At 53.8% G+C, this 27175-nt stretch overlaps 1 protein-coding gene across 1 annotated transcript; it reads left to right on the top strand.

Moving 5' to 3' along the window:
* Positions 1–45: 45 nt before the first annotated feature.
* On the top strand, positions 46–26989 carry TMEM175 (transmembrane protein 175). Its single transcript, XM_053901808.1, is given in 14 exon segments — positions 46–172; positions 13525–13685; positions 13963–14001; positions 15809–15903; positions 17910–17961; positions 18329–18364; positions 19015–19075; positions 19523–19590; positions 19592–19726; positions 24354–24381; positions 24384–24431; positions 24582–24717; positions 26214–26265; positions 26267–26989. Coding segments are annotated over 13 exon segments (1506 nt in total). The 5' UTR covers positions 46–172; positions 13525–13532; the 3' UTR covers positions 26870–26989.
* The last annotated feature ends 186 nt before the right edge of the window (positions 26990–27175 follow it).

Genomic DNA, 27175 nt, shown 5'->3' with positions numbered 1-27175 from the left:
CCAGCGCCTCACTTCCGCCGCGCCGGGCGTCGGCGCGCGCGCGGAGCGCCGGTGGCAGAGCGCGCCTGCGCGGCGCCGCGGGTCTCGTGAGCAGCTTGCGACCGTCCGGCTCGGGCGCCTCGCCGACCGGAGCGCAGACGCGCGTGACAGTGGCCGCGGCGACCGAGCGCAGGTAGTGCGGCTGCGGGCCCGGGCCCTGACGGTTCCCCACTCCCACGCGGTCGTTTCTGCGGAGGCTGCTTCGCAGGGCGCTCTGGCTTGAGTGAGCGCGGCCGCCCCCTGGGTGGGCAGTCCCGCGGGGGTGCGCGGCGCGTGCGAGGGGCTTGCGGGCCGCGGGCGGGTGTCGGGGAACGTTCGAGCAACGTTCAGTTCTGCCTCTTGGAGGTGGAAATCTCCCGCGGCGTGTCGTGAGTACGAGGGCGAGCCCCCGGCACGCTCCCGGCTTGCCGTGGCGGGGAGTCCACGGTAAGTGTCTTTTTTTAAAAGAACGAGGTGGTTGCTACCAGAAGACTGAAAAACTTAAGTTAAACACACACACACACACACACACACACACACACACACACACAGACACGCACGCAACAGTTTGCCAGCGTCTGTAGGAAAATCCGATGTGGCAGCCTTGGACCCAGACCCCGAGTGTCACCACTCACCCAGAGCTGCCCCCTGAGGTAAGACACCAGCTTTGCCTGGCCCGCTTGGCTCTTTGTGTCACCTGGCTGGTTCGTGGAGGCGTTGAAGGTTGCAGCCCCCGCTGTGTTCATCGTCGGCCTGGAATCCGCGTCTCAGTTCTCTGCGATTTCAAGTTACTAAAATTGTGTTTCCTGACGAACGGGGCTCAGGGGCTTAGTTCACACCGTGCCGGCCTGTACGTAGTGGCTTTTTTTTTTTTTTTTTTTTTTTTTAATGTTTACTGATTTTTGAGACAGAGACTGAGCAGGGAAGGGGCAGAGAGAGAGACACACACGCACACACAGAACGTGAAGCAGGCTCCAGGCTCCGAGCTGTCAGCACAGAGCCCGACGCGGGGCTCGAACTCACGAACTGTGAGATCACGACCTGAGCCCGAGTCGGCCGCTTAACCGGCTGAGCCCCCCCGGGCGCCCCTGTGGTGGCTTGTTTTAACGCTCCTGCGGGACCTCAGACAAGAAGGCACCACATGGTCACTCCCCGCCCTGCGGCCTGTTTCTGGGCACGGGAAACATGCCCGACGGTATCGTTACTTGGCCAAGGCCGAGGGGTGTTGCCGCTAGGATTCCGCCCACGTCGTGGCTTTTCCACCCAGGGCGTTTGTCTGGTGGCGGATCGCGAGGGTCGGGCTCAGGAAAGCAGCCTCGCTAGGGACGGGTGCTGGGACGTCCTCGGCTCGTCGCTGGCAGTTGGCGGTCTTAAGAGCCGAAGGGAGCAGAGCCGTAGGCAGGCAGGAAGGTGTTAGAACATTCAGAGCACAGAGCAGCCTGTGGGCAAGGAGCCGCCAGGGACGCGGGGAGAAAACCGCAGGCAGGAGCGTTGTATCATGGGAGTCACGGAAAGACGTCTCCAGGGGCAAAAAGCCATTTAAAAGTCCAATCGAAAAACACAAGATTTCCTCCGGGTTTGGCAACGATGAGGTGACCTTGGTGACGGTGTCAGGAATGGCTTCGGTGGACTGTTGGGGTGGAAGCTGCAGGTCACGATAGGTGCAGGAAAAAAGAAACGAGAGGGGTGAAGAGGGGTGGAGAGTGGAGGCGACTCCAGAAGTGGGGGTGGGGGGCCTTCAGATGGGAGCCCCTCGAGCTGCCGGAAGCTGGCGGGAGGGAGCCAGCGGAGGAAGTTTGCTGGTACAGAGGAAGGGGAATAATGAAGAAAGCCCTCCAGAAGGTAGGAGGGGAAGGACGTCCAGAACGTAGGGCCGTAAGAAGACGCTTTGCATCGTGGACACAGGTGACGGCGTAGGTGATAAACGCTACGTGTTTGTCGCAAGTGAAGGGAATCTCTGATGGCTTCTGTTCTCACTGAACGAGGAAGACTAAACGCCTACGGAAAAGGAGAAGGGAGGTGAGAGAGCCGAGGTTTGAGCAGCGTGGAAAAGATCCAACAGAGCTGCTGGGGTAACCCTAGGACACAAGTCACTGGAAAGCTGAGAGTTCGAGGGTTCCTTTGAATTTGGAGGCCATGAGTTGATCCTCACGTGACCTAGGATCAGGTGGAGATTTCTAGATGATGGAATTGCCCTGGAGACCACCGTTTGCTCAGACTGCTTATTTCGGGAATTCTTGCGGAGCACCTCGATACACTGACACTGCACAGGCACTGGGGTAGCAACACTGTTAACCTGTCTCCGCGCCACGCTTCCCTCCTGGGCTCTTAGGCACCTGTCGCTCCACATCTCCCCTCATACCCGTGTCTAAAACTGAATTTATGTCTTCATCTGCAAGCCCATTTCTCTGTAGATTTCACAACAAAGAATACTGTCCGAAATCAAGAGGATCATTTCATGGGGCTCCTGGGTGTCTCAGTCAGTTGAGCGTCCGACTTTGGCTCAGGTCAGGGTCTTACGGTTTGTGGGTTTGAGTCCCGCGTCGGGCTCTGTGCTGACAGCTCAGAGCCTGGAGCCTGCTTCCGATTCTGTGTCTCCCTCTCTCTCGGCCCCCTCCCCCACTCACTCTCTGTCTCTCAAAAATAAACATTAAAAAAAGAACTCTTTTGGGGCTCCTGGGTGGCTCACTCGGTTGAGCATCCGACTTCAGCTCAGGTCATGATCTCACGGTTTGTGAGTTCGGGCCCCTCCTCAAGCTCGCTGCTGTCAGCTTGTCAGCACAGAGCCCGCTCCGGATCCTCTGTCCCCCTCTCTCTGCCCCTTCCCTGCTTGCGCTGTCCCAGACTAACTAAATATTAAGAAAAAAAAACTCTTTAAAAAAAGAGGATCGTGTCATAATGATGAAGTGGTACATTCATCAAAAAGACATTATAACCCTAAACAGTTTTGCATCTAATAATAAAACTTTAAAATACATGAAGCAAAACCAGGTTGTTTTTTTTTTTTAACAAAACCCAACTGTAAATTAAGTTGTAGATTGTAGCTGGCGATTTCAATACCCCTATCTTAATAAATGATAGAACAAGTACCAGAAAATCACCAAGGGTATAGTTGAATGATACCATCAGCCAACTTGACCTAATGGACATTTGTAGAACACTTTACACGATACCAGCAAAATATACATTTTCAAGTGTATATGTGAAGAACATTTACCAAAATGGATAATATTCTGGGCTACAAAACAAGTATGTTCTGGGGCACCTGGGTGGCTCAGTCGGTTGAGCATCTGACTTCAGCTCAGGTCATGATCTCACAGTTTGTGAGTTCAAGCCTCACATCGGGCTCGCTGCTGTCAGCCTGTCAGCTCAGAGCCCACTTCAGATCCTCTGTCCCTGCCCCCCACTTGTACTCTCCTCCAAAATACTTAAAAAAAAAATTATGCTCTATGACCACAATGAAATTTAGACATCAGTAATAGATATCTGGAAAACCTGAATATTTAGAAGCTAATAACTCATTTCTAAATTACCCATGGGTCAAAGGAGAAATCAGAAGGAAAATTAGAATTTTGAAGTGAATGAAAATAAACGTGCAGCATTTTAAAATTTGTGGAATGTGGCCAAGACACGACTAGAAGATAGGTCTCAAACCAATAATTTCAGCATTCATCTTAAAAAACAGGAATAATAAGCAAATGAAATCCAAAGCAAGTACAAAAAGGGAAATAATAAATGTCAGAGTGGAGACCAATGAAATAGAAAACAAAAACAGAGAAAATCACTGAAAGCAAAAGCTGATTATTTGAGAAGATCAACACAATAGAGAAATCCCTGGTCATATGGAACCAGAAAAAGAACAGACAAATGATTAATAACGTGAATAAGAGAAACGATGACAGAGGAGCTCCTGGGTGGCTGAGCTCCTGGGTGGCTCAGTTGCTTAAGCATCTGACTTCAGCTCAGGTCATGATCTCACGGTTTATGACTTCGAGGCCCTGCTTCGGGGAGTAACAGAAAGAGGGAGAGGGAATCCCAAGCGGGCTCTGCACTGTCAGTGCGGACGCCGATGCGGGGCTCAAACTCACAAACATGACCCGAGCCAAAACCAAGAGTCAGAGACGCTTAACTGACTGAGCCACCCAGGTGCCCCTTAAAACACTTTGTAGCACTGGGTCGTGATCTCACCATTTGTGAGACTGAGCCCCACATCGGACTCTGAGCTGACAGAGTGGAACCTGCTTGGGATTCTCTCTCTCCCTTTCTGCCCTTCCCTGCTTGTGTGTATACTCTCTTGAGCAGGTGTTCTTCCTCAAACTTAATAAAACATTTTTTAGCAAGTTGAATCCCAACACTATGAAAAGAATATTGCATCGTGACTAAGTGAGGTTTTTCCCAGGAATGCGAAGTTAGCTTAGCATTTGGAGATTGATCAATATAATTTACACTATTAACAGTTAAAAAGACTACATGGATCATCTTAATAGACACAGAAAAAAACATGATAAAACCCAACATCCATTTCGGTTTAAAAAAAAAACAACCTGCTAGCATACTAGGAATGAAATGAAACGTCCTCAACATAATAAAAGCAGTTATGAAAAACCTACAGCTGGTGTATAGAATGATGGAAGACTGGACCCTAACAAGCCAAAGTTGTCAGGTCTCACCGCTTCTGTTCCATATCGTGCTAGATATTCTAGCCAGCGTATTGGAGCAAGAAAAAGCTTCCAGACTGAAAATAATGAGTAAGTTTATTTAGGAAGATGACACGATCATTCACATTCACTTGCCAACCTTGGTACTATTGACAGATGATTCCTTGTTGGGGTGAAGATGTGCCATTGTCTAGTGCATTGTTGGACATTTAGCAGCACCCTATCTCTATCCCCTAGATACCATTAATACACGTCACTTGTCACAACCAGAGATGCTTCCAGACATTGCCAAATGTTCCTTGAGGGGCAATGTCACCCTCAGGAGGGTGGGATCTACAGAAAGCTACTAGAACTAGTGAGTTTAGCAAGGTTGCAGGGTGCAAGATTAATATGCAAAAGATAAGTCACGTTATTTCTAGATAACTGGCAACAAATATGGGAAGTTGGAGTTAGGGGGAAATGCCATTTACAACAGCATCAAAAAATATTAAACGCTGGGGTTCCTGGCTGGTTCAGTCAGAAGAGAGTGCGACTCTTCATCTCAGGGTCATGGGTTTGAGCCCAATTTTGGGTATAGAGATTACTTAAGTAAATAATATTAAAAGTATATTAAACTTTAGAAAATGTATTAAATGCTTGGGATAAATCTGAAAAAAGATACATAAGACTTGTGCACTGAAAACTAAAAAACTTGACTGAGAAATTAAAGACCTTAATAAATGGAGAGAGTATACCATATTCATAAACTGGGAGATTCAGTATTGTTCAGACTGATTCTTCTCAGATTGATTATAGATTCAGTGTAATTCCTGTCGGAATCCCATCAGACTTCTTGAAAAGATTGGCACACTGCTTCTAAAATTCATTTGGAACTGCAGAGGAGGGAGAATAGTCAAGTTTGAACCTTTGTTCAAATCTTGTGACTTTTTTTTAAATGTTTTTATTTTTGAGAGACAGAGACAGACAGAGCATGAGCAGGGGAGGGGCAGAGAGAGAGAGGGAGACACAGAATCCGAAGCAGGTTCCAGGCTCTCAGCTGGCAGCACAGAGCCCGATGCGGGGCTTGAACCCATGAACCACGAGATCATGACCTGAGCCGGAGTCAGATGCTTTAACCGACTGAGCCACCCAAGCGCCCCTCAAATCATGTGACTTTCATTGCCTAACTTCAATACTTTTTATAAAGCCACAGTAATCAAAGTAGTGTGGTGTTAAGATACGTAAGTAGGTCGGGGCGCCTGGGTGGCGCAGTCGGTTAAGCGTCCGACTTCAGCCAGCTCACGATCTCACGGTCCGTGAGTTCGAGCCCCGCGTCAGGCTCTGGGCTGATGGCTCGGAGCCTGGAGCCTGTTTCCGATTCTGTGTCTCCCTCTCTCTCTGCCCCTCCCCCGTTCATGCTCTGTCTCTCTCTGTCCCAAAAATAAATAAAAAACGTTGAAAAAAAAAAAATTTAAAAAGATACGTAAGTAGGTCAATGCAACAGAATAATCAGAAATTGGCCCACAAGTGTATATAAGGTCGATTGATTTTTTAAGATGTTTATTTATTTTGAAGGGAGAGGGGCAGAGAGCAAATCTCAAGCAGGCTTCCTGCTCCACGCAGGGCTCCACCCGGGGCTCGATCTCATGACTACGAGATGACAACCTGAGCCAATATCAAGTTGGATGCTCAACTGACAAAGCCCCCCAGGTGCCCCAGGGTCAATTGATTTTTGATAAAGGAATAAAAGTAATTGAAGGAAAGGGAGTCTTTTCAAAAAATGATGCTGAAAAAATTGGATATTGTATGTTAAAAATTGTTAATCCATTATCTTGCATTATGCAAAAATTAACTCAAAGCGTCATAAATCTAAATGTAAAACCTGAAACCATAAAATTTCTAAAAAGATGTATGAGAATTTTTATACGATACTAAAGCACAGTCAAAAGAAACAGTTAACCTGGACTTCATCAAAATTGAGAAGTTCAAAATATATCGTTGAAGACATTCTTAAGTAGGTGAACGCAGTCAGACTGAGAAGGCCCCACAGTGTATGGTTCCAACTACAGGACACTCTGGAAAAGGGAAAACTATGGGGACAAAAAAGATGAGTGGTTGCCAGGGGCTTCTGGGGCAGGGAGGGATGACTAGGGCAGGACAGGATTTCCAGGGCAGTGAAGCTTCTGAATGGTGCTATAATGGTGGATACAAGTCCTGTGTGGTCAAAACCCGTAGAACTGCGACACGAAGTGAGCCCCATTGTGAGGGAGGCACTTAGGCTGATGGGGTGTCAGTATTGGCTCATCAGCTGCACCAGCTGCACCGCGCGAATGGGAGATGCTAATAACGGGAAACTGGAGCGGGGGTGATGAGGGCATATGTGGGAACTCTACTCTCCGCTCAACTTCTCCACAAATCTAAAACTACTCAAAAACACAGCCCATGAGGAGCACCCAGCTGGCTCAGTCTGTGGAGCCTGTGACTCTTGATCTTAGGGTCGTGAGTTCAAGCCCCACATTGCATGTGGAGTGTACTTAAATATGTTTTTAAGTAACCTATAAATTTAATACATATACGTAAACGTATATAAATACATATATGGGTGGATAGTGTCATGAGAATGAAAAGACCACCCAGAACGGAGAAAGTATTTACAAATCACGGAATGGACTTATATCCGGAATGCATGAACTTTACCTACATCTTACATACGTGAGTGCACACGTGTGGATATACCCAGAACGTACGTATACAGCAGACCTATAAAGAAAGCACATAATCTGTGCATAATCTTCACGGTAATTTCTGCACTCCTGAACAGGCACACACGAGTCTGGGATTTAGTCCTAACGTACTTCAGGTGCTTCTCCTAGTTTGAGTTTGGTGCTCCAGCCTTACCAAACTCTGCACTTGGCTGCACACCAAGCTGTCCCCAGTTCCTTTTTGTCTTTCAATAATTCTTACAGCATTGTTTGAGGATTAAAAGCTTCTACATACAAAGTACGTGGGACAAGTCTTGGCACATAGTAATTGATAAATGTCACTTACTCTCATTGTTGTCATTTGTCATCAATATTTGCAGACTCGGCTCTAGCATGTCCCATTCTGCGAGCTTTCCCAGACTCCATGCTCCCATGGCACCCTAATGTGCTCGTCTCCTGCACTGTTGGCTGATTGTCCTTTTTATCTCTGCCTGCAGTGCTTAGCACAGTGCATAATGCCCTACAGGGCTGTAAGCCTTCAGTTACCTCCTATGACATGAAATTTCAGCTTCTCCTCCTATTCCCATAGGATTTTAAAATTCTTTAGTCTTTTCTGTCTTAAAAAAAAATTCATGGGGGCGCCTGGGTGGCTCAGTCAGTTGATCTCAGGATCATGAGTTCAAGCCTCACGATGGGTTCACAATCACAGAATCTTGGGAGTCTGGCTTCTTTCACTTAGCACGATGCACTTGGGATTCACCCGTTTTGGGGGAGCCCAACGTGAGCGGAAGTTGGACGCTTAACCGACTGAGCCACCCAGGCACCACTCGTCTTTTCGATTTCTTAATAGTGTCCTTTGAGGCAGAAAAGTAAAAATTTTGATGAACTCCAATTTCTATTTTTCTTGTTGTTTGTACTTTTGGTATCATATTTAAGAGTCCTTTGCCAAGTGCAAGGCCATGAAGATTTTCTCTCTGGGTTTAGCTCTTATATTAAGGTCTTTGATTCATTTTTAATTAATTTGTGTGTGTGGTATGAGGTAGGATCCAAATTCATTCTTTCACATGTGGATATCCAGTTATCCCAGCACCGTTTGTTGAAAAGATTGTTCTTTCCCCATTGAGTGGTCTTGACAGCCTTATCAAACACCAGTTGACCATAAATGGAGTGGTTTATTTCTGAACTCTCAGCTCTGCCCATTAATCTGTGTTCTATGCCGGTTCTGCCCCGTGTTGATTACCAGAGCTTTGTACTAAGTTTTGAAATTGAGAATGGGAGCCCTCCAACTTTATTCTTCTTGTTTTGGCTATTCCATAAATAGCCAAAGGTTCCTCAAATTTCCATGTGAATTTTAAGGTCAGCTTGTCAATTCCGTGTAGAAGGTAGTTGGAATTTTGATAGGGACTGCAATTAATCTGTACATCAATTTGGGAAGTATTGCCATCTTAACAATATTAAGTCTTCCAGTCCATGAACAGAGGATATAGTTCTATTTATTTAAGTTTTCTTTAATCTCTTTCAACAATATTCTGTGCTTCCTTTGTTCATTTCTTTACTATTTTTGATGCTATTATAAATGTAATTGTTTTCTTAAGTTTATTCTCAGACTGGTTGTATACATTTCTAGTGTGTAGAAATGCAGTTGGTATTTGTATATTGTTTGCTGTAACCTTGCTGAACCCATTTATTTGATCTAATAGTTTTCTTATAAGGATTCCTTAGGATTTTCTTTGTGCAAAATCATACCCTCTGCAAATAGAGATAGTTTTACTTCTTCCTTCCCAGTGTATATGCCTTCTATTTCATTTTCTTGCCTAAGAAATGGCTAAAACCTTGGCAGCCTTCTGTTGAACCATGTTGTCTCATCCCTGATTGCGGGCAGGCCGTGGTCAGTCTTCCGCTGTTGAGTGTGACGTTAACTGCGGGTTTTCTGGAGATGCCATCTGTTAGGTTGACAGAGTTTACTTCTGTTCCTAATTTGTTGAATGTTTTTATCATGAAGAGGTGTTGGATTTTGTCAAATGCTTTTTCTGCATCTATTGAGATGATTGTGTAGTTTTTGTCTTTGGTTCCTTTGATGTGGTATATTACAGTCATTAATTTTATATTTTAAACCAACCTTGCATTCTTGGAATAAATCCCACTTGGTCATGGTATATAATCCTTTTAATACATTGCTGGATTCCATTTGTTCACATTTTGTTGAGAATTTTTGTGTCTATATTCAATATTTACTGGTTTTTAAAAAACTATTTTTTTTTAAATTTAAACATACAAAATTTGTGAAAATTTAAACATACAAAAATATCTAAAAAACAATGTAATGGACATGTTTCCCAAAATTAGTGTCTAAAGAAACACATGTTACTTTTTCTCTTATTTTTTCAGCACAGATTTTTTTTCTCCTTGCCAACCCCCCTTCCTCTGCCCTCTCCTCTTTCTTCCCCCTCCCTTTTGAAAAGTAAGGTGTTAAGAGTTCAGTGCTGGCCATGACAGAGTAAGCCACCTACAGGCTTTGTCTCCTGCTGATTACAGGTAAAAACCTGGACAAAATGCTAAAAGAAAAACTATGGAGTGCAGATAGATTGGTGAGGGTAGTTGAAACTCGGCGCCGTGACCCACACAAGTGTGAGTTTTCTACTTTTCAGTCTCTTTTCCCCGTGGCTTTGGCCCTAGGCCAGCCACCCGCTGTAGGGCTGTGCTGTGAGAGTTGCTGCTGCTGCTGCTGCATAGACAGCAAACACTCAGAGAAACTGCCATCTTTTTGCCTAGAGGAACCGTGAAAAGGGGCCCAGTGAGCAGAAGCATGTGAACGGAAGAGAACTAAAATATCAGAACAATTTTGAAAAAGAAGACCGAAGCTGGAAGACTCACTCTACCAGATTTCAAGATTTAATATGAAGCTGGGGGGCTCCTGGGGGGCTCAGTCGGTTAAGCATCTGACTTCGGCCCAGGTCATGATCTCATGGTTTGTGAGTTCAAGGTCTGCTTGGGATCTTCTCCCTCCCTCTCTCTCTCTGCCCCTGCCCCACTCGTGCTTTCTCTCTGTCTCAAAATATATAAATAAACTTGAAAAATATTAACCCCAAATCTATCGTACACTGAAATTAAAACCTAAAACACTGAAACTTCTAGAAGAAATAAGGAAATCTTTGTCATCTTGAGTTAAGCAAAGCATTGTTAGATATGACATCAAAAGAATGATCCATGAGAGAACAATTGATGAATTGGACTTTATCAAAATATAAAACTTCTGTTTTAAAAATTGGTAAGGGAATGGAAGACAAGCCACAGGCCATGAACAAATATTTGCAAATTACATATCTAACAAAGAACTTTTAACCAGAATGTATAAAGAACTCTCGAAACTCAATACTAACACAAATAACTTCCCCCAAAAATGAACAAAAGATTCTAACAGACACTTTGCTACAAAATATACACGGATAAAAGGCACGTGAAAATGCCCAATTAGTAGGAAAATGCCACACAAGGTATAATACACATTTTTAGTACAACTAAAATAAAAGGTTAATTTTTTTAAAAATTATAATGTTTATTTTGGAGAGAGAGCGTGGGAGCGCACACGTGAGTGGGGGAGGGGTAGAGAGAGGGAAAGGGAAACACAGAATCCAAAGCAGTCTCCAGGCATAGAGCCCGACACGGGGCTGGAGCTCGGGAATGACAAGATCATGACCTAGGCCGAAGTCGGACGCCCAACCAACTGAGCCACTCAAGAGTTTAATTTTTTTTTAATCCTGCCAAACTAGGGGTGCTTGGGTGGCTTGGTTGAGTGTCCAACTCTTGATTTCGGCTCAGGTCATGATCCCAGGGTCGTGGGATCGAGCTGTGTCAGGCTCTGCGCTGAGTGTAGCCTGCTTGGGATTTTGTCTCCTCTGCCTGTCTCCCCCATGCTCGCGTGTGCTGGCTCTCTCTTTCTCTCTCTTGAAAAAAAAAAAAAAAAAAAAAAAAGTTAAAAAAAAAAATGAAATAAAAACTACCAAACTAAGCGCTGGGGAGAATGAGGACAAGTTGCAGTTTCATGTGCTGCCAGTAGGGGGTGCAAACGGTACAGCCTCTCGGTTTACCCAGCAGACACATTCTGAGGTGCTTACTCAAGAGAAATAAAAACATGTTTCGCAAATGGCTCTGTGCAAATATTTACAGTGCCTTTATTCATAGCCACCCCAAACTGGAAATAACCCACGTTTCTAGCTAGTGATTGGATGAACAGAGGGGTCTATCCATACAGTAGCATTAACTACACGGCAGTAAAAAAAATGTCAGTGCTCCCCCAAAACGGGTGAATCCCAAGTGCATCATGCTAAGTGAAAGAAGCCAGACTCCCAAGATTCCGTGGATTGTGAGTCTGTTTATGGGACAGTCTGGAAAGGGCAGATTATTGTCCCATTGCTGGGTCACTACTGCTGACGGTAGCAGGAAGCACAGTGGTGGCCCGGGTTTGGGGTGGAGGAAAGGAAGGCTGGACCACAGAGGGCCTGCTTGGGGACAGAGCTGCTTTGTGATTGAGGTCCTGGTTACACACCTGTGTACAGTTGTCAACGGTTGGTAGAACTGCACCCCGGAAGGGGTGCCCTCTACTGTGTCTAAGCTGTAAGCAGCGAGTAAAGTAACAGATGCCTTCTTGATGCGGCTGCAGCCCCGTTCCCAGCCCAGCCCCCGCAAACCCACCCCCCCATCCCCGCCCAGGTGATCACAGGGCTGTCCTGAGCTGGTGAGTGCTGTCATTGCGTATGTTTTCATCATCTTACCGTGCGAGTGTGTGATCACAAGGGGAGCAGATGGTCAGTGTGTTTTAAACGTTTACATAAGTGGTATAATAGCATGTGTATCTTCTTGCGGCATCATTTATTCCTCTCAACGTCGTGTTTCTGGGTTTTATACACGTAGCTCTGTTTCGCTTCACTTCCTGTGTCGGTCACTCAGGCCACCCTCACAAAAGCCCACGGGCTGGGGCCTTACACGACGGACGTTTCGTTCTCACGGTTCTGGAGGCTGGAAGTCTGAGGTCAAGGTGGCTGCCTGCAGACGGCCGCCTTCTCGCTGTGTCCTCACAGAAGACAGAGACACCTGTCCCCTCTCCCCCACATCTGTGAGGACACCCGTGCCATCTCGGGGCCCCATCCTCATGACCTCATCTAACCTCATCCCCCCCAAAGGTCCCCCTGCTGGCGCCACCCCATGGGGTGGGTAGGGCTTCCAAATAGGGGTTTGGGGGACACAAACGTTCAGTTCGTAGCACTTTTTAACAATTCATTTAGCGTTCAATAATAGGCTGGGTGACACATAAAATAAACTACACATCGGCACACTCGTGTGCATCCGTTTCCTAGAGGCTACACCTAGAAATGGAACTGCCACCTTGTGGGTGTACATGTCACGGTGTGGTCTCCACCCCTGCCCAAGCCTGTGTCCCCATGGCCTCGCCACTCTTGGTGGACTTCTGCGGACCTTAGTGGTACCTCATTGTTCTCACTTGCCTTTCCCCTGTTGATAATGAAGCTGAATATCCTTTCTGTTTATTCACACTTTGTTTCTCCTGCCCAGAAATTGCCAGTGAGCCTTCTTTATCTGGTTCTGGGGGTGGGGTGTGTTTTTGTTCTGTCTTGTCATGGTGAGGGCTGGCACTTTGTCTCAGTGCAAGCCTCAGGGACTTGGTCCCATAGAACATCCTGCGTTTGGCCTACGGCCATACCACCCCGAACGTACCCAGTCTCGCCTGGTCTCAGAAGCTAAGCAGGGTTGGGTCTGGTTGGTACTTAGATGGGAGAACACCCCATGTTTAGGACGAAAGTGTCTAACGGCACAGTGTCTGGTGTTGGGGTCAGGGGTTTCAGGCGGTGACACAGCGGATGGAACACCCATCATGTGTGTGTGCCTTCTCGTTTCTCCCACTTCCGGGGGGCGGGGGGGACAGGCACAGAGCATGGCTCCCAGATGACAGTGCTCAGCAGTGAGGAGGTGCTCTTCCTGCCAGCTGGAAATACCGGGGTTCCTGGGAGAGGACAGCGTGGCAGGGACCCTTCCTGCCCCTCAGGGGGGGTCCTTCTGGCCACGGGTCCGCCCTGTGTCTGCCACCACTGAAGCTGGCAGGGGTAGGCCCCCCAGGAGCACTCTGGCCTGCTCAGAGCTGTGCTTCTTCCCAGGCCCCACCATGTCCGGGCCGCAGACCCCAGAGCCGGCCCGCCGCACGCAGGGAGACTCCCCCACAGGCACAGGGGGCGAGGACACCGCCGACGGGATCCAGCACTCACAACGCATGCTCAGCTTCAGTGATGCGCTCCTGTCCATCATCGCCACTGTGATGGTCCGTGTGCCGCACCCGCCCCCCCCCCCAAGCCTCCTCTCCCTTCAGGGCCCCTGGCCACACCCTCTCCAGACAGCCTTCTGGTAGAGCTCAGCCCAGCATAGACCCTGCCCTGCCTCGGCAGTGTCCTGGGGTCCGTCGGCCATTTGGGCAGCTGGACGGGTGGGGGAAGCAGTCCAGCACTGGCCCGAGTCCCCGACACCACGTCATTCGAGGGGTGGTCTCTGCACAGCCCAAGCAACGTCCCATGGCTCTTTTTGTGTGTTTGCTCTCGTAGATCCTGCCTGTGACCCACACGGAGATCTCCCCAGAACAGGTACTTGGGAACGGTGCTCTGAGGCATCGAGGGTGAGCTTACAGAAGACTCGGTCCACGAGCCCGCTTCCAGGCTCCACCCAACATGTGCCTGGCTGGGAGGGGTGGGACCAGGCCTTCTTCCCTCAGCAGCCCTGGTCGGCCCCAACCTTGGCCTGCAGACAGAGGCAGTGCCCTTGAAGTGAGCTTGGGGGTCGGCCGAGGACGGAAGGTCCGGCAGCCCAACAAGCTTCTGGTTGGCATGGAGACCTGTACCCTGTCACCCCCAGAGCATCCCTCCTACACGTTCAGGAGGCAAGGGGAGATGCTCCCAGCCTCCCTGAAGCACAGGGACACGGGGTTTTTCTCATGAAGTAAGTGGGAAACAGGTTCTCTGAAGCAGTTTCCCCTTTATAGCCAACTTGGAACATCTCTGTCCTGTAAGTTAGGTGGTGGCGTATTCCCTCAGATTTGGGAAGATGCCTGAAAGTCCCTGGGCATCGTGCGTGCGCCAGTGTGCCTCGCTCAGCCCCTCAGTTGACGGGGGTGTTGTTCAGTCTCAGGGGACGGAGGATGTGAGGTGCCGGGTCTGTCAGGCCCCGCAGCACAGCAGGGCGCTGGGCTCCGGGGCTGGCCCGCTTAGCCGGGGTGCTGTTGGGAGTCAAAAGAGCCGCGTCATGTGTGGGAAGGCAACGGCACCCCTGGTAGGGTCTTGAGGAGAAGGAAATGGGAATGCGGGTCTAGCCTGGAACCAGCAGCCAGCACCCAGCCAGCAGCTGGGGGGAGGGAGGGCCGGGGCACCCGCCTGACTGCACCAGCTCCAGAACCCCTGTGGAGGACACTCGTGCCGGGTCGGAGACCTCAGTGCTGCCACTGTCACGAGGGGTATGGCTGTGCGAGCAGGAGATGCCGGGAGGTGACACGGGGAGGTGTCTGGACAAACTGTCCCCAGTTGTCTGCACTGGGCCCGTCTTCTTGGAGAGCGGCACCTTGTTGTGAGGTCTCCGTGTGCACGAACCGAGCCAGAAGGTGGTGCGGTGGTCCGGGGACTCCTTCTGGGAGCCCAGGGCCGTAAGGAGGTGTCAGCCAGCAGGCGCTCCTCCCCATGTGGAGGGAAAGACTAGTCAAGGGCGGGAAACCCAGCAAGTCAAAAGCTGTGAGTCCTCGGTGAGATAGTGGGGGCCTGGGTGAGACCCCCTGATGCAAGTAGAAAACCAGCGAAAGTGGTAACACGGTCAGTTTTCCACTTTGAGCTTTTGCTGACAAAGCATCACATCCCATCTTGCGATTCCAAGGGTCCCAGCTTTGTGTTGAGCCCGGTTCTGTTTCCCCACTGCACCTGCGAGTCCCTTCTGACCAGGGCGAGGCGCACCGCGACCTCACCAGGCTTCACAGCTGTTTCAGAATCGGTTACCTGCAGTGCGCTTGGCGCCCTGTGCTGGCCCGGGAACGCCCGGCAAAGACTCTCTGCCCCAAGAGCTGGCGCGTCGGGAGCTCCACACCAGGTCCCCGGATACACACAGCGGGATGCAGGGCATCCCCCGATACGCGCGACGGGACACGGGGCATCCCCAGATACGCGCGACGGGACACGGGGCATCCCCAGATACGCACGACGGGACACGGGGCATTGGTGCTGTGCAGCGGGGAGGCGGGGAGGCTACCCAGAAGAGGAGCCTCAGGGTGGGCTGGGGTAGAGGCTGAACCAGAAGGGGAGGTGGGAACCGCCAGACCCTTCAGAGGCCCTGGGGACTCGGCACCTTGGACGGGGCCGCTGGGTGCCATGGACTGAAGTGGTCTCTGATGGTGATGCTTTTCTGTTCCTCCAGTTTGACAAAAGTATACAGAGACTTCTAGCAACCAGGATTGCTGTCTACCTGATGACGTTTCTCATTGTGACTGTGGCCTGGGCAGCACATACAAGGTACAGAGTCAGGCTGGGGGCTTTTTCTGGGCTGAGGTCCACATGTCTGTGGCTCACTCAGTGCGTGTGCCCAGAGGGTGCAGGCCCCAACCTGTCCGGGGTCAGCATGGCAGCAGGCGTGTGCTCAGGGCACCGATAAGACACCCGTTCTCAGGGTGTCTGGTGGCCCCTCCCTCATTTCCTGGGTCAGCAGGCCCCACTTCACCCCAGATTCTGGCTGCAGGCCTCTGCGCCCTCCTCTCCACGTGACAACAGGGCCTGGGATGATGACACAGGATAACACACTTGCGTGGGCACGCACACAGGACCGGGCAGGGAAAGGACTGCAAGCTGACTGCCCCGTGCACCCCTGCAACGCCGCAGCACTGTGCTCAGGTCCCTCTGCCCGGTCCTGGGGCTCCGGCAAGGAGGAAGAGGCTACAGGGTGCACGCTCCCAAGCCAGAGCTTTCTCTTAAGAAGGAGAAGGCTCCTGAGGGTCTGACAGGAACAGGGCCCCAAGCTGCAGGGGACCCCTGACCCCCAACCCAGGCAGGCAGGCAGGCTCCCGGGGAGAGGGTTGGGATATGGTGCGAGCCCTTGCTGAGGAAATGCCCCTGCTTGGGGGACGGTGGGTACACAGGGAGACCTGGGAGCTGTCCACACACCGGCGCTGGCAGTAAAAACGTCTGACATTTTAGGGGCGCCTGGACGGCTCAGTCGGTTGAGCGTCCGGCTCTTGATTTCAGCTCAGGTCACGATCTCACGCTTCGTGAGTTTGAGCCCCGAGTCACGCTCACGCTGACAGCACAGAGTCTGCTTGGGCTTCTCTGTGCCTCTCCCTCTCTGTCTGCCCTTCCCCTGCTCATGCTCTCTCAAAATAAATAAACGTTTGAAAAACATTTTTTTTAATGTCACGTTACACACCTGCTTTTAGCAAAATGACTGTTTCTGGTAGGGACGGTTGGCCCTTTGTAAAGGCTTAGGGGCTCCCCTGTCCACGCAGAGTGAAGAGGGGGGCCACGGCCACTCTCTGCCTGGTCCTGCTTGTGGCTGATGTGGCTGAGCTCCCTGTCACTCCAGCGGCACAGACAGGGCCACCCAGCACCTTGTTTGTGCACTGGCTCGTCAAAGGCCACATCCTGCTGCCAGAGTTCCCAGAGTGGGCACAGATCCACCTAGGACCCTGGTGGCTGGGCCCATCTGCCCCAGGCTCAGTGGGTTGCCGGTGGGGCTGCTGTCCATGGGGGATATGACCCCTTTCTCTGACTGTAGGGGAGTGCGGGACCCCAGAGCCCGCCCTGGCCAGATGCAGATCTCCCAGGTGGGGGGAATGAGGCCCACTGAGCCCCGCCCAGGAGAAGGCCTTGTCCTCTGACCCCTCGGAGGGGGACTCCATGGAGGGCAAGGAGAGCAGGGAAAAAGATTTTTGTTTCTAGCTCCTGCATTGACCCTTGGTGAGCTCTGCTCACGTTCTCTGTGTTTAGTTTTCTGCTCATGATTTCCTGCCTTGAAATAAGAACCATCTGTCTGTTAATTAGGCTGTTTCAGTAGGTTAAGTGTATAACATCCTTGGAAGGATTTCCTTTTTTAAAAGTGGCCTTTGGGCACAAGACCAGAAGAAGGACTCCCCTGCCGGTTTCCAGTCTCCCAGGCAGCCAAGGGACACCCCAGAGCACTTGGGACACCTCCTGGGGGGGGTGCGTCCTCTGCTCCACAGGCTCTGAAGACACTGTCCCCAGAGCCACCACGTGCCTCGTTGGTTTCTACACAGTGATCCCAGCTCTGAAGCCACGCGCGTCGACTCAGAAGAGTTCGTGGAAATGCGAACAGTGTGATTTCTAGGGAACTTGGGTTTTCTTCTTTGTATTTTCAGTCTCTTCCAAACTTTGTACGCTGGGTAGTATCTTAAATTCGATTAAAAATGACCTTTTTAATGATATTTCTAATCCTCAAATGCTGGAACGTGTGATGCTATTAGAGCCACCTGATTGATGGCATGTCTTTCTGTTTTCCTTACGTTGTTTAGATTGTTCCAGGTTGTTGGGAAGATAGACGACACACTTGCCTTGCTCAACCTGGTGAGTCGTTTTAATTTCTTGAGAAACGATTATGTTTGTAATCCTGTGTTCCCCGGAGAAGGGAAGCAAGCGCTCAGCCTCTAGAGCCTCTGGTGTTGAGAGCCTGGGCACCCCCCGCCCCCAACTCCTGGACTCCTCACACATCCTCCCACAGGCACTGCCGACACATGGGCCCCCTCCCTTCTTTGTTCCACCGTGACGGCATGAGCTGAGCTTCCTTGGGGTCTAGGAGTCGTACAGTGATCTGCCTCTGGGGCGGTGGCACTGCCAGAGGCCCCCCTGGGCAGCAGGGCCTGCAGGACACCTGGGGTGGCCTGCCTGCCTTCCCTCCTTAACCCTCAGCTCTCTCCTTCCTCCTCCTTCCTAGGCCTGCATGATGACCATCACTTTCCTACCTTTCACTGTAAGTACCCTGCAGTTGCCCCCTGGGTCCAGCCTGCCCTCCCCTGGGCGAGGGGACTCGACCCGGGATGCTCCCTCCTCAGAAACTCTCAGACCAGCCGGGTGGCCCGAGGCCCGACCACAGAGTTGCAAAGAGGAGAGAAAGTTCCAGGGGAGCCAGTGGCAGTCGGGTCTGCTCTAGGGGTGGGACACACCTGGGGTCTCCAGGCCGTTTGAAGGGGGAGAGGCTTCCAGGGGCCCCCAGCAGGGACTACGATGGCAGAGACACCAGCTTGGCCACTGAGGGTCCAGCGAGCGGCATCGCTTCCACACCCCTGCCCCCGGCCCCTGCACGGCCCCCACCTTACCGCCTCCTGCCGTCCCGGGTTCCTCCCCAACTTGCGGCCCCCACATCGCCTCCCCCAGGGGCTCTTCCACAGCCTGGCCTCCCCCTGTTCGCGCCTGCCCACACTCCCTGTCAGTCCTGACGGAACAGTGGTCTGGGCATGCAGGGCCGTGCGTCAGAGCATCCTTCGTGAAAGTGAGAACGTTGCAGCTTTAAAGGCTCAAAGCATTCTGTGGGTTGCTCCGGGTCTGCTACCACCCGGGACCGCTCTGTCACTGAGCAGGGGCCCTGCACAGCCTGGTTTTGTGTTGTCTTTTTGGCTGCAGTTTTCCTTAATGGTGACCTTCCCGGAGGTGCCTCTGGGCATCTTCTTGTTCTGTATGTGTGGTGATCGCCATCGGGGGCCGTGCAGGTAGGACACCCCAGCCCGCCTCCCCCTCCCCATACACTTGTTTTCCTGGAGCACACACTGTGCACACGTGTAGGATGTGGCGTGTCGGCCGCAGTGAGAGCCGTGCAGAGCGGCTGCCAGAGGCCCCCAGCCGCAGGCTGCAGCAGGACGGATCCAGAGGCTTTTCGAGCCCGGACTCCCGTAGCGACACGGAGGGAGAGAGGCAGGGGGCCGCCCAGTGTCCTGAGGCACTCATCTGGTGGGGCAGGGTCCCGGAGACCCCCCCCCACACGGCCCCAGGAGCAGAGCAAAGGCTCCTGTCCCCTCTCCCCACCCTCCAGGACACCCCGTGGGGAGCCTCCCAGCCGAACCTTCTTCTCTGGGGTCCCCACCCCTGAGGCACCTGTTCATGTCCACGGGGTGGGAGGGGTTACTGGCCAGAGGCCTCTGCCCGGGCCCCTGCATCCTGCCGCTCCCACAGGCGCTGATCGTGGTGTACGCGTTCCACTTCCCCCCACCTCCTGAACCCCCAGATAGAGAGCTCCACCCACAGGACCCTGTATCGGCAGCACATCCTGGGCATCGTCCTCAGGGGCCCGGCCTTGTGCTTCGCTGCTGCTGGCTTCTCCCTGTTTTTCTACCCCTTGGTGAGTGGGGGGAAGCAGGGGGGTGGGGCAGGGGGTGACATCTCACTGAGCAGATGGCCACAAGAGGGTGGGGCGGGGGAGGGCACCACCAGGGAGGGGTACAGAGCTGTGCAAAAGTCTCCAGGGGCACCGGGCAGCACGTGGCCTGGTGCCCAGGGTGTCAGGGAACGTAGCTGGAGGGGAAGGGCCCTCCCCCCGCTCCCCCCCTGCTGCGGGGACCTGCTCTGCAGGTGAACGCGCACCACAGTCAGAGCCAGGCCTGGTCAGATGGGGGCAGCTGGTGGGCCATGCCTCACCCACGTTTTCCCCAAGTGGGCAGAGCTTTAAGACCAGAGGAGAGAGACACAGGGTGCCCGGAGTCTGGGCTGTGCTCGTTCTCTTGGTGAGTACAGAGTCTGCACAAAGCTGCCAGGGCAGCCAACACTGCCCCGGCCGGGCGGGGCGGGGGGGGGGGGGGGGGGGGGGGGGGGTGGTGTTTCCTAGCAGTGTTGCCCATGACAGCAGGCAAGAAGCACCTTAGGAAAAACATTGATGAACTCGAGTGAGCACGTGGGAGAGTGGACAGAGCTGTGCCTGTCCTAAAGACATGCGTGGAGGGTATGAGCCACCCAAAGAAAAAGCAAAGAAAGAAAATTCCTGAACTAAAGGAAACTGAAAAGTGGAAAAAAAACAGAGGCGAAGCTGTTGGCAGAAGGAGCCCCATTGTGCAGCCCAGCTGAGGAGAGCCAGGGTCCCAGGTGGGGACTGGCTACCGAGTCTCAGGAAAACCCAGGTGTGGTCAGAGGTCAGGATGCTTCACACAGACATCTCTGGTTCAGTCTTCGGTGCTCTCCGCTCCGCACCCTGCACTTCAGGGGATGCGAGAACTTGGAGCTGTCTCGGCCAAGTCACAGAAATCAAGGTTGGCGAGTGCCTTTTACCTGTCAGCTAATTTTTTTTTTTTTTTAACGGTTTATTTATTTTTGAGACAGAGAGAGACAGAGCATGAACAGGGGAGGGGCAGAGAGAGAGGGAGACACAGAATCTGAAACAGGCTCCAGGCTCTGAGCTGTCAGCACAGAGCCCGACGCGGGGCTTGAACTCATGGACCGTGAGATCATGACCTGAGCCGAAGCCGGATGCCTAACCGACTGAGCCACCCAGGCGCCCCAGCTAATTTTTTTTAATGTTTATTTATTTTGAGAGAGAGAGACGGAGTGTGAGCAGGGGAGGGCCAGAGAGAGGGAGACACAGAATCCGAAGCAGGCTCCAGGCATTGAGCTGTCAGCACAGAGCCCGACGTGGGGCTCAAACCCACGCATAGTGAGATCATGACCTGAGCAGAAGTCAGATGCTCAACCGACTGAGCCACCCAGGTGCCTCTCGGCTAATTTTTTCTTTAATGTTTATTTTGAGAGAGAGAGAGTCCCAAGCAGGCTCTATGCTGTCAGTGCAGAGCCCGACGCGGGCTCCGTCCCACGAACTGCAAGGTCAAGAGTCGGCCACTCAACCACCTGAGCCCCCGATGCCCGTAGCCATCAGCCAACTTAATAGGAATATTGTTCTAGCAATGCTTCGTCTTCCAGAAATTGAGGGAAATACTGACAAGCAGCTGTTTCAGAGTTGATGGTGGAAGCTTGTGCACGGTTCCCCGCCTTTACCCGAGCGCTCGTGAAGAACGGCGAGGTTTCAGAACCAGAGCGTCGTAAATATGAAGAAATGGTTGATGTTCTAGATGTCTAGTGCACATTTCAAGAGAATTCCAAGTTTGAAACAAATAGGCGGGCAAGGGCCACTGCAGAGCATTGTCTGTGTGCTGGGGGCTGGGGGCTAAGCGTCCCAGGCGCCCTGAGGTCAGGTCCAGGCAGGCAGGGTGGGGGAGGGGTACGCCAGTGTGCAAGCAGGCAGGCAGGCAGGCCGGTGTGGGGGGTGAGGGCAGGCCTCAGGCTTCTGCTTGGTCTCCTTAGTCTTGAGCGTGTTTAAATTGAAGGGGGTGCTGGTGGGAGGGGTGCGTGGAGTCAGGCAGGGCGTTCTTGGCTGTGGCCTGCAGTGGGGTGGCTCCCGGTGGGCAGGGCAGGGCCAGCAAGGGGGACGCACTGGACAGGAGTAAGGGGCAGCTGGCCCGAGGCCACGTACACATCCTGGGGGGGCAGCCTCTCCCGGCTGCGCATTCATGGTGGCCGACAGCGGGTGTTGGTTGGACAAAGTCAGGGGCTGAGGATGGTGGAGGTCGTTGCATGGAGCGTGGAGGGGACAGCTGGGGTGTGGTATGGGCAGTCGGGACGAGCAGAGCTGAGGACCAGGGCAGGCCATGCCCACTGCCAGGGCCTGGACCGGGAGCCTGGGCTGAGTGGGCAGTGTCCATTGGGTCCATGAGGAGCCTAGACAGTGACCTTGCCCTGATGCCATGATGACAGTGGGGGAGGGGCACCTCAGCCACCAAACAGGAAATGGAGGGCTGGGGGGGCCCAAGTGACCAGCGGGTCCAGTGGCCTCCGAGGGTAGGCTCAGGCCGTGGCGCTCTGTGATGGAACAGTCTGCTGTCAGTCCGCCCCCACCCACCTGCCCATCAGCCTTCCTCTTGTTGCCTTCTTCCCTCTTCCCCTGCCGTGTGGCTCTGATCCTTTGCCCTCTCACCTCCTCACCTGGAGCCCCATTGCCCGCCACCACCTGTGACACAACACATGCAAGCTTCCTGCCCCCCAGGAAGCCCGTGGTCTCCATCCTCCTAGACATCCTTGCCACCCCCTCCCTCAGCCAGATGCTGTGCTGGGTTCACCTTCTAGATCCAGCCCTTCTGACCACCCTGGCCCGGGCCATCCCGGTGTGGCTGCCTTCCTGCAGCGGTGACGTTCTGGGGCCTCTGCATTGGGCCTCTCATGCCAGCATCTCGTAGAAGCCACTTGTGTCATTTCTCTGTCCCCTCCCCCCCCCCCCAGATTGGGATTCCTCCTCCCCTGTGGCTCCCTCCCCGCCGATCCTGCAGGGCCTGCCCACCGATCGGCCTCCTCCCACCTGCTTCACACCCGGGAGGCCCGTCCCTCAGTGTGTCTGCTGAGTGATGTGGTCGGGGCTATAAACAGATCTGTGATGCTGGCCTTCGTCATCTGTCTGCAGTGTGCCACTGTCTCCCTGATGGTACTCCCCGCGTCAGGTGACCCTGAAGTACTTGGCTTGCAGGACAGAAGGGGCGGGAGCCCCCCCTTGAGCGCAGGCCTGGAATGGGGCAGCGGTGGCAGGAGGAGGCGCCTCACTGCGGGGGTGTCGGCTGTGTGGGTACCACAGCCACAGGGTGAGCAGAGCCCTCGTGGGACCTGCCAGTCTGCCCCAGCCTTGAGGGCTCGCGCTGCCAGAGCCCGGAACACGCCGCCTGGCCCTACAGCCTTTCTTGTTCAAATTACTGGGTGTGTGTGCAGTGAAGCCCACGCCACTGTGTCCTTTAAACACCATCCAGCGGCAATGATGGAGTGCACATCGCGTGCAGCTGCCACCCTCCACCTCCTTCTGGAATGTTTCTCTCACCCCCCCCCCCCCTGCTGCCTGGAAGCCACCAGTCGACTTTCCGTCTCTCTCTATGGATCTGCCTGTGCTGGGTAATTCACGTAAATGGAATCATAAAACACGAGGCTTTTATGTCTGGCTTCTTTTGTTCAACATAACGTTTTCAAGGTTGGTTCACGTCGCCCCAAGTGTCAGGACTTCCTCTCGTCGGGTGGACCACGTTTTCTCACCTGCGCGTCTGTCGACGGACTCTGGGTTCTTGCTCGTCTTAGCTGATGTGAACAGTGCTGCTGTGAACGTGGGGTGCACGCACCTCTTGGAGACCCTGCTCTCAGTTCTTCTGGGGTGCACACCCGGGCCAGACGTGGGCTTACTGGATGGCAGGGGGAGGCGGGGCGTGGGCTTGCTGGATGGCAGGGGGAGGCGGACGTGGGCTTGCTGGATGTCAGGGGGAGGCGGGCGTGGGCTTGCTGGATGGCAGGGGGAGGCAGGCATGGGCTTACTGGGTCGCAGCGGGAGGCGGGTGTGGGCTTACTGGGTCGCAGGGGAGGGCGGGCGTGGGCTTACTGGGTCGCAGGGGGAGGCGGGCGTGGGCTTACCGGATCACAGGGGCTCCCTGTTTGATTTTTGGGGGACCCGCCACATTGTTTCTGCAGCGGCGGCACCAGTTTACGTCCCACTGACAGAGCGCGGGCTCCCAGTTTCCCCACACCCTCGCCAAGGCCCGTGGACCCCGCGTTTCTGAGGGCCGTCTTCCCCCGGGGTGTGGCGTGGGGTCTCCTGGTTCCGCTCTGCCTTTCCCTGAGGCTCGGTGACGCCGAGCACCTTTCCGTTCATGGTTCGGCCACGGCGTCTTCTTTGGAGAAATGTCTGCTCCAGCCCTTTTCCTTGGGTGCTCGTCTCTGTGCCGTGGAGGCGAGGAGTTTCCACCTGTGCTGGGTGCCAGGTCCTCCTCTGCCATGCGGGCTGCCGTGTGCTCTCCCATTGTGTGAGAAGTGCTCTTGGATGCACGCACGGCTTTCAGCCTGATGAGGTATAATTAACCTGTTTCTTAGGTTGCGGGTGCTGCCATCCCTTTGGAGCGGGTGGCTCCTGGGTGGGATTTCTGGTGCAGCGTCACCTCCTGACATGTCTGTGTCTCATACAGTCGTACCTGCTGATGGCGACGGTCATCTTCCTCCCTACGTCAGCAAGGCCTGCAGCTGGTGCAAGGGCAGGCTTGTGGGTAGGTGTGCGGGCAGGCTGGTGTGTGGGGCCTCGGCACTGCTCCCCAAGGCCTGTGGAGCATGGGAAGGGCCCAGGCGCCCGTGACGGCCAGGCGTCCCTGCAGAGTCCCCCTCCCCTGGCCAGCTCCTCCCTCCTGGCACATCCACAGGCCCCCAAGAGCCCCCAGCTCACAGTGTGGAGTTCTTCACATTTGACCTGCACGAGCCTCTCAGCAAGGAGCGGGTGGAGGCCTTCAGCGACGGGGTCTATGCCATCGTGGCCACACTCCTCATCCTGGACATCTGGTAAGGACCCAGGCCTGAGGAAGGGGTCCGTGGCATGCCTGTCTAGAGGGTCTCTCTTCATCCAGCCCTACGCAGGCGGGTGCTGCGGCCTCCCGCTGCCACCCTCCCTGTGGAACGAGTCCTACCCTGGCCGGAGCCCCCTCCAGAATTCAGGGTCTCCATGGGAGAGCACAGGTGGAGGCAGGGGGCACCAGGGCCACACGCAGGGTCACTTCTCCCTTCCCCAAGCTGGGCAGATTGGGGGCAGGCGGGCTTCCCCCACCTCCATTCTCTCCTCCCCCCTTTAGGCTTCACCCCCAGGCCAACCGCCCCTTCCCCTGCCATCCCCCATCCCCCATGCCAGTCCTCCCCCCCCACCCCTGTCCCTTGTCCCCACCCCCGGGGCTCCTCCTCCCGCACCCTCTGTTCTCATTTTTCCCTTCACTGTGCTCCACCTGATCTGCCTCTTCATTCTGTCAAAGTTCGAATTTTCGTTCCTGCATTTTTGGGTTTTGTCTGCTCCCCCCCCCCCCCCGGAAATTTTTCATTCTTTTTTAGACCCTTTTGTTTCTTTGGCCTTATTTCAATACATCCTTCTTTTGTTGGACGTGTTACAACACTGCGATTTTACATTTTGTATCTGGTAAACTCTTCACTTTCCTCATCCTCTCTTGATAGCTTTTTCCTACTGTAACTTGTGAATTTTTTAGAAATTGGGAGCAAGTGTTCACTGGTAATCAGTCTCCGAGGCCTAGACCTCAGGTTCCAGAATGATGTGGCTTTGCTCCTGCCCTGTGGCCAGGGCCATGCTAGCCCCAGTTCCCTTGCTGAGTGGCGGCACGGGCCGGCTGAGGCTGGGGGCCCAGGGGGCTGTGTTCCTTCCTCCACTCAAAGCCACCGTCCCAAGGACCTGGGGCAGTACCCCCTGGCTCTGTCTCTTGCCCCTACCTGCAGATCCTTGCAGCTCCCTCCAAACCCCCAAACACACTTGTAGCTTCCCACTGTGAGGGCGGCAGGTTCTCTGGGCTGTGCAACTGGGGACATCCGTGGAAGGGAGAATCCTGAGAGATGCCTTGCAGTTATTCCTTACAATAAAGTGCAACCCAGATCTGAGAGCCAGAGAGGCTAACTGCCCCCCCCCCCCCCTCAGATCTGCGGGACTGCTGCCCGAGTTGATTGGACAGCCACAGGAGAATGGACAGACCTCACGAGCACCCACCTGTGGAGGCCAGGGGGGCTGTAGGCTTGGGACCCAGGGCTGCTCACCAGCCCGGGGGCTGTCAGCAAAGTGCAGGAGTTAAATTTGAACTTCAGATGAACGTGTAATTGCTTAGTATACTAAGTGTGCATGTAGGAGACAACAAAAGCTGTCTGTGCCCTTTATGTGAAATTCAAGTGTGCCTGGGAGCTAGGTGTAGCCCGCCCGACGGGGCTCGGGATGGTGGGTGGGGGCTGTAGCCGGACCTGACGCCCTGCGTCGAGGCTGTTATAAATGCTGTGTGTTGACCATCCTCAGCTGAGGACAACATCCCGGACTCCAAGGACGTGAAGGAGAAGTTCCACGGCAGCTCTGGTGGCGGCACTGAGCGTGTACGGGCCACACTTCCTGGCGTATTTTGGCTCCTTCGCCACGGTGGGCCTGCTCTGGTTCGCCCACCACTCGCTCTTCCTGCACATCCGCAAAGCCACGCAGTCCATGGGGCTGCTCAACACACTGTCGCTGGCCTTTGTGGGCGGCCTCCCGCTGGCCTACCAGCAGACCTCGGCCTTCGCCCAGCAGCCCCACGACGAGCTCGAGAGCGTGCGCGTCAGCTGCGCCATCGTCTTCTTCGCCAGCATCTTCCAGTTTGCCATCTGGACCACGGCCTTGCTGCACGAGGAGGAGACGCTGCAGCCCTCGGCACGGTTCGGGGGCCGGGAGCACGCGTTCATGTTCGCCAAGCTCGCGCTGTACCCCTGTGCCAGCCTGCTGGCCTTCGCCTCCACCTGCTTCCTCAGCAGGTTCAGCACAGCCATCTTCCACCTCACACAGATCGCCGTGCCTTTCGGCTTCCTGCTGCTGCGTCTCCTCGTGCGCCTGGCCCTGGCCCTGCTGCGGGCCCTGCGGGGCCTCCCCCTGCCGGCACCAGGGGGCCAGGACGACGTGCGGTCCCCGCTCCTCCCGTCTCCCTAGTAAGTTCCACGTCCTCCCTGCCCCAGCCTGCATCCGGCCCACCGGGGCTTTATTTTCATTGTTCTCTTCTGGCGCCCTCGGGAGGTTTTCCACTTTGCAGAGTCTGGCAGCAAGTTCGCTCTGTATTGTGCGCGCCCGTGCCCATTTCGGTCCTAGGCCCGCGTTCTCCGTCGAGCCGACCCACACGGACGCCGGTAGTCGGGTGGCTCCAGGGGCAGCTGGGGGACCACAGCCTCAGCCCTGGAGGGGGCGTGGGTCCCCACCTTGGCCACCCTCCTGCAGGCAGAGCTCCCTGGCAGCTGCTGG

This window comes from Panthera pardus, unplaced genomic scaffold (assembly GCF_024362965.1).
Source record: "Panthera pardus isolate Hobbes unplaced genomic scaffold, ASM2436296v1 HiC_scaffold_13, whole genome shotgun sequence".
In the NCBI taxonomy this organism is placed as follows: domain Eukaryota; kingdom Metazoa; phylum Chordata; class Mammalia; order Carnivora; family Felidae; genus Panthera; species Panthera pardus.
The sequence above is the reverse complement of the archived record's forward strand: the minus strand, read 5'-3'. Positions and strand labels throughout refer to the sequence as shown.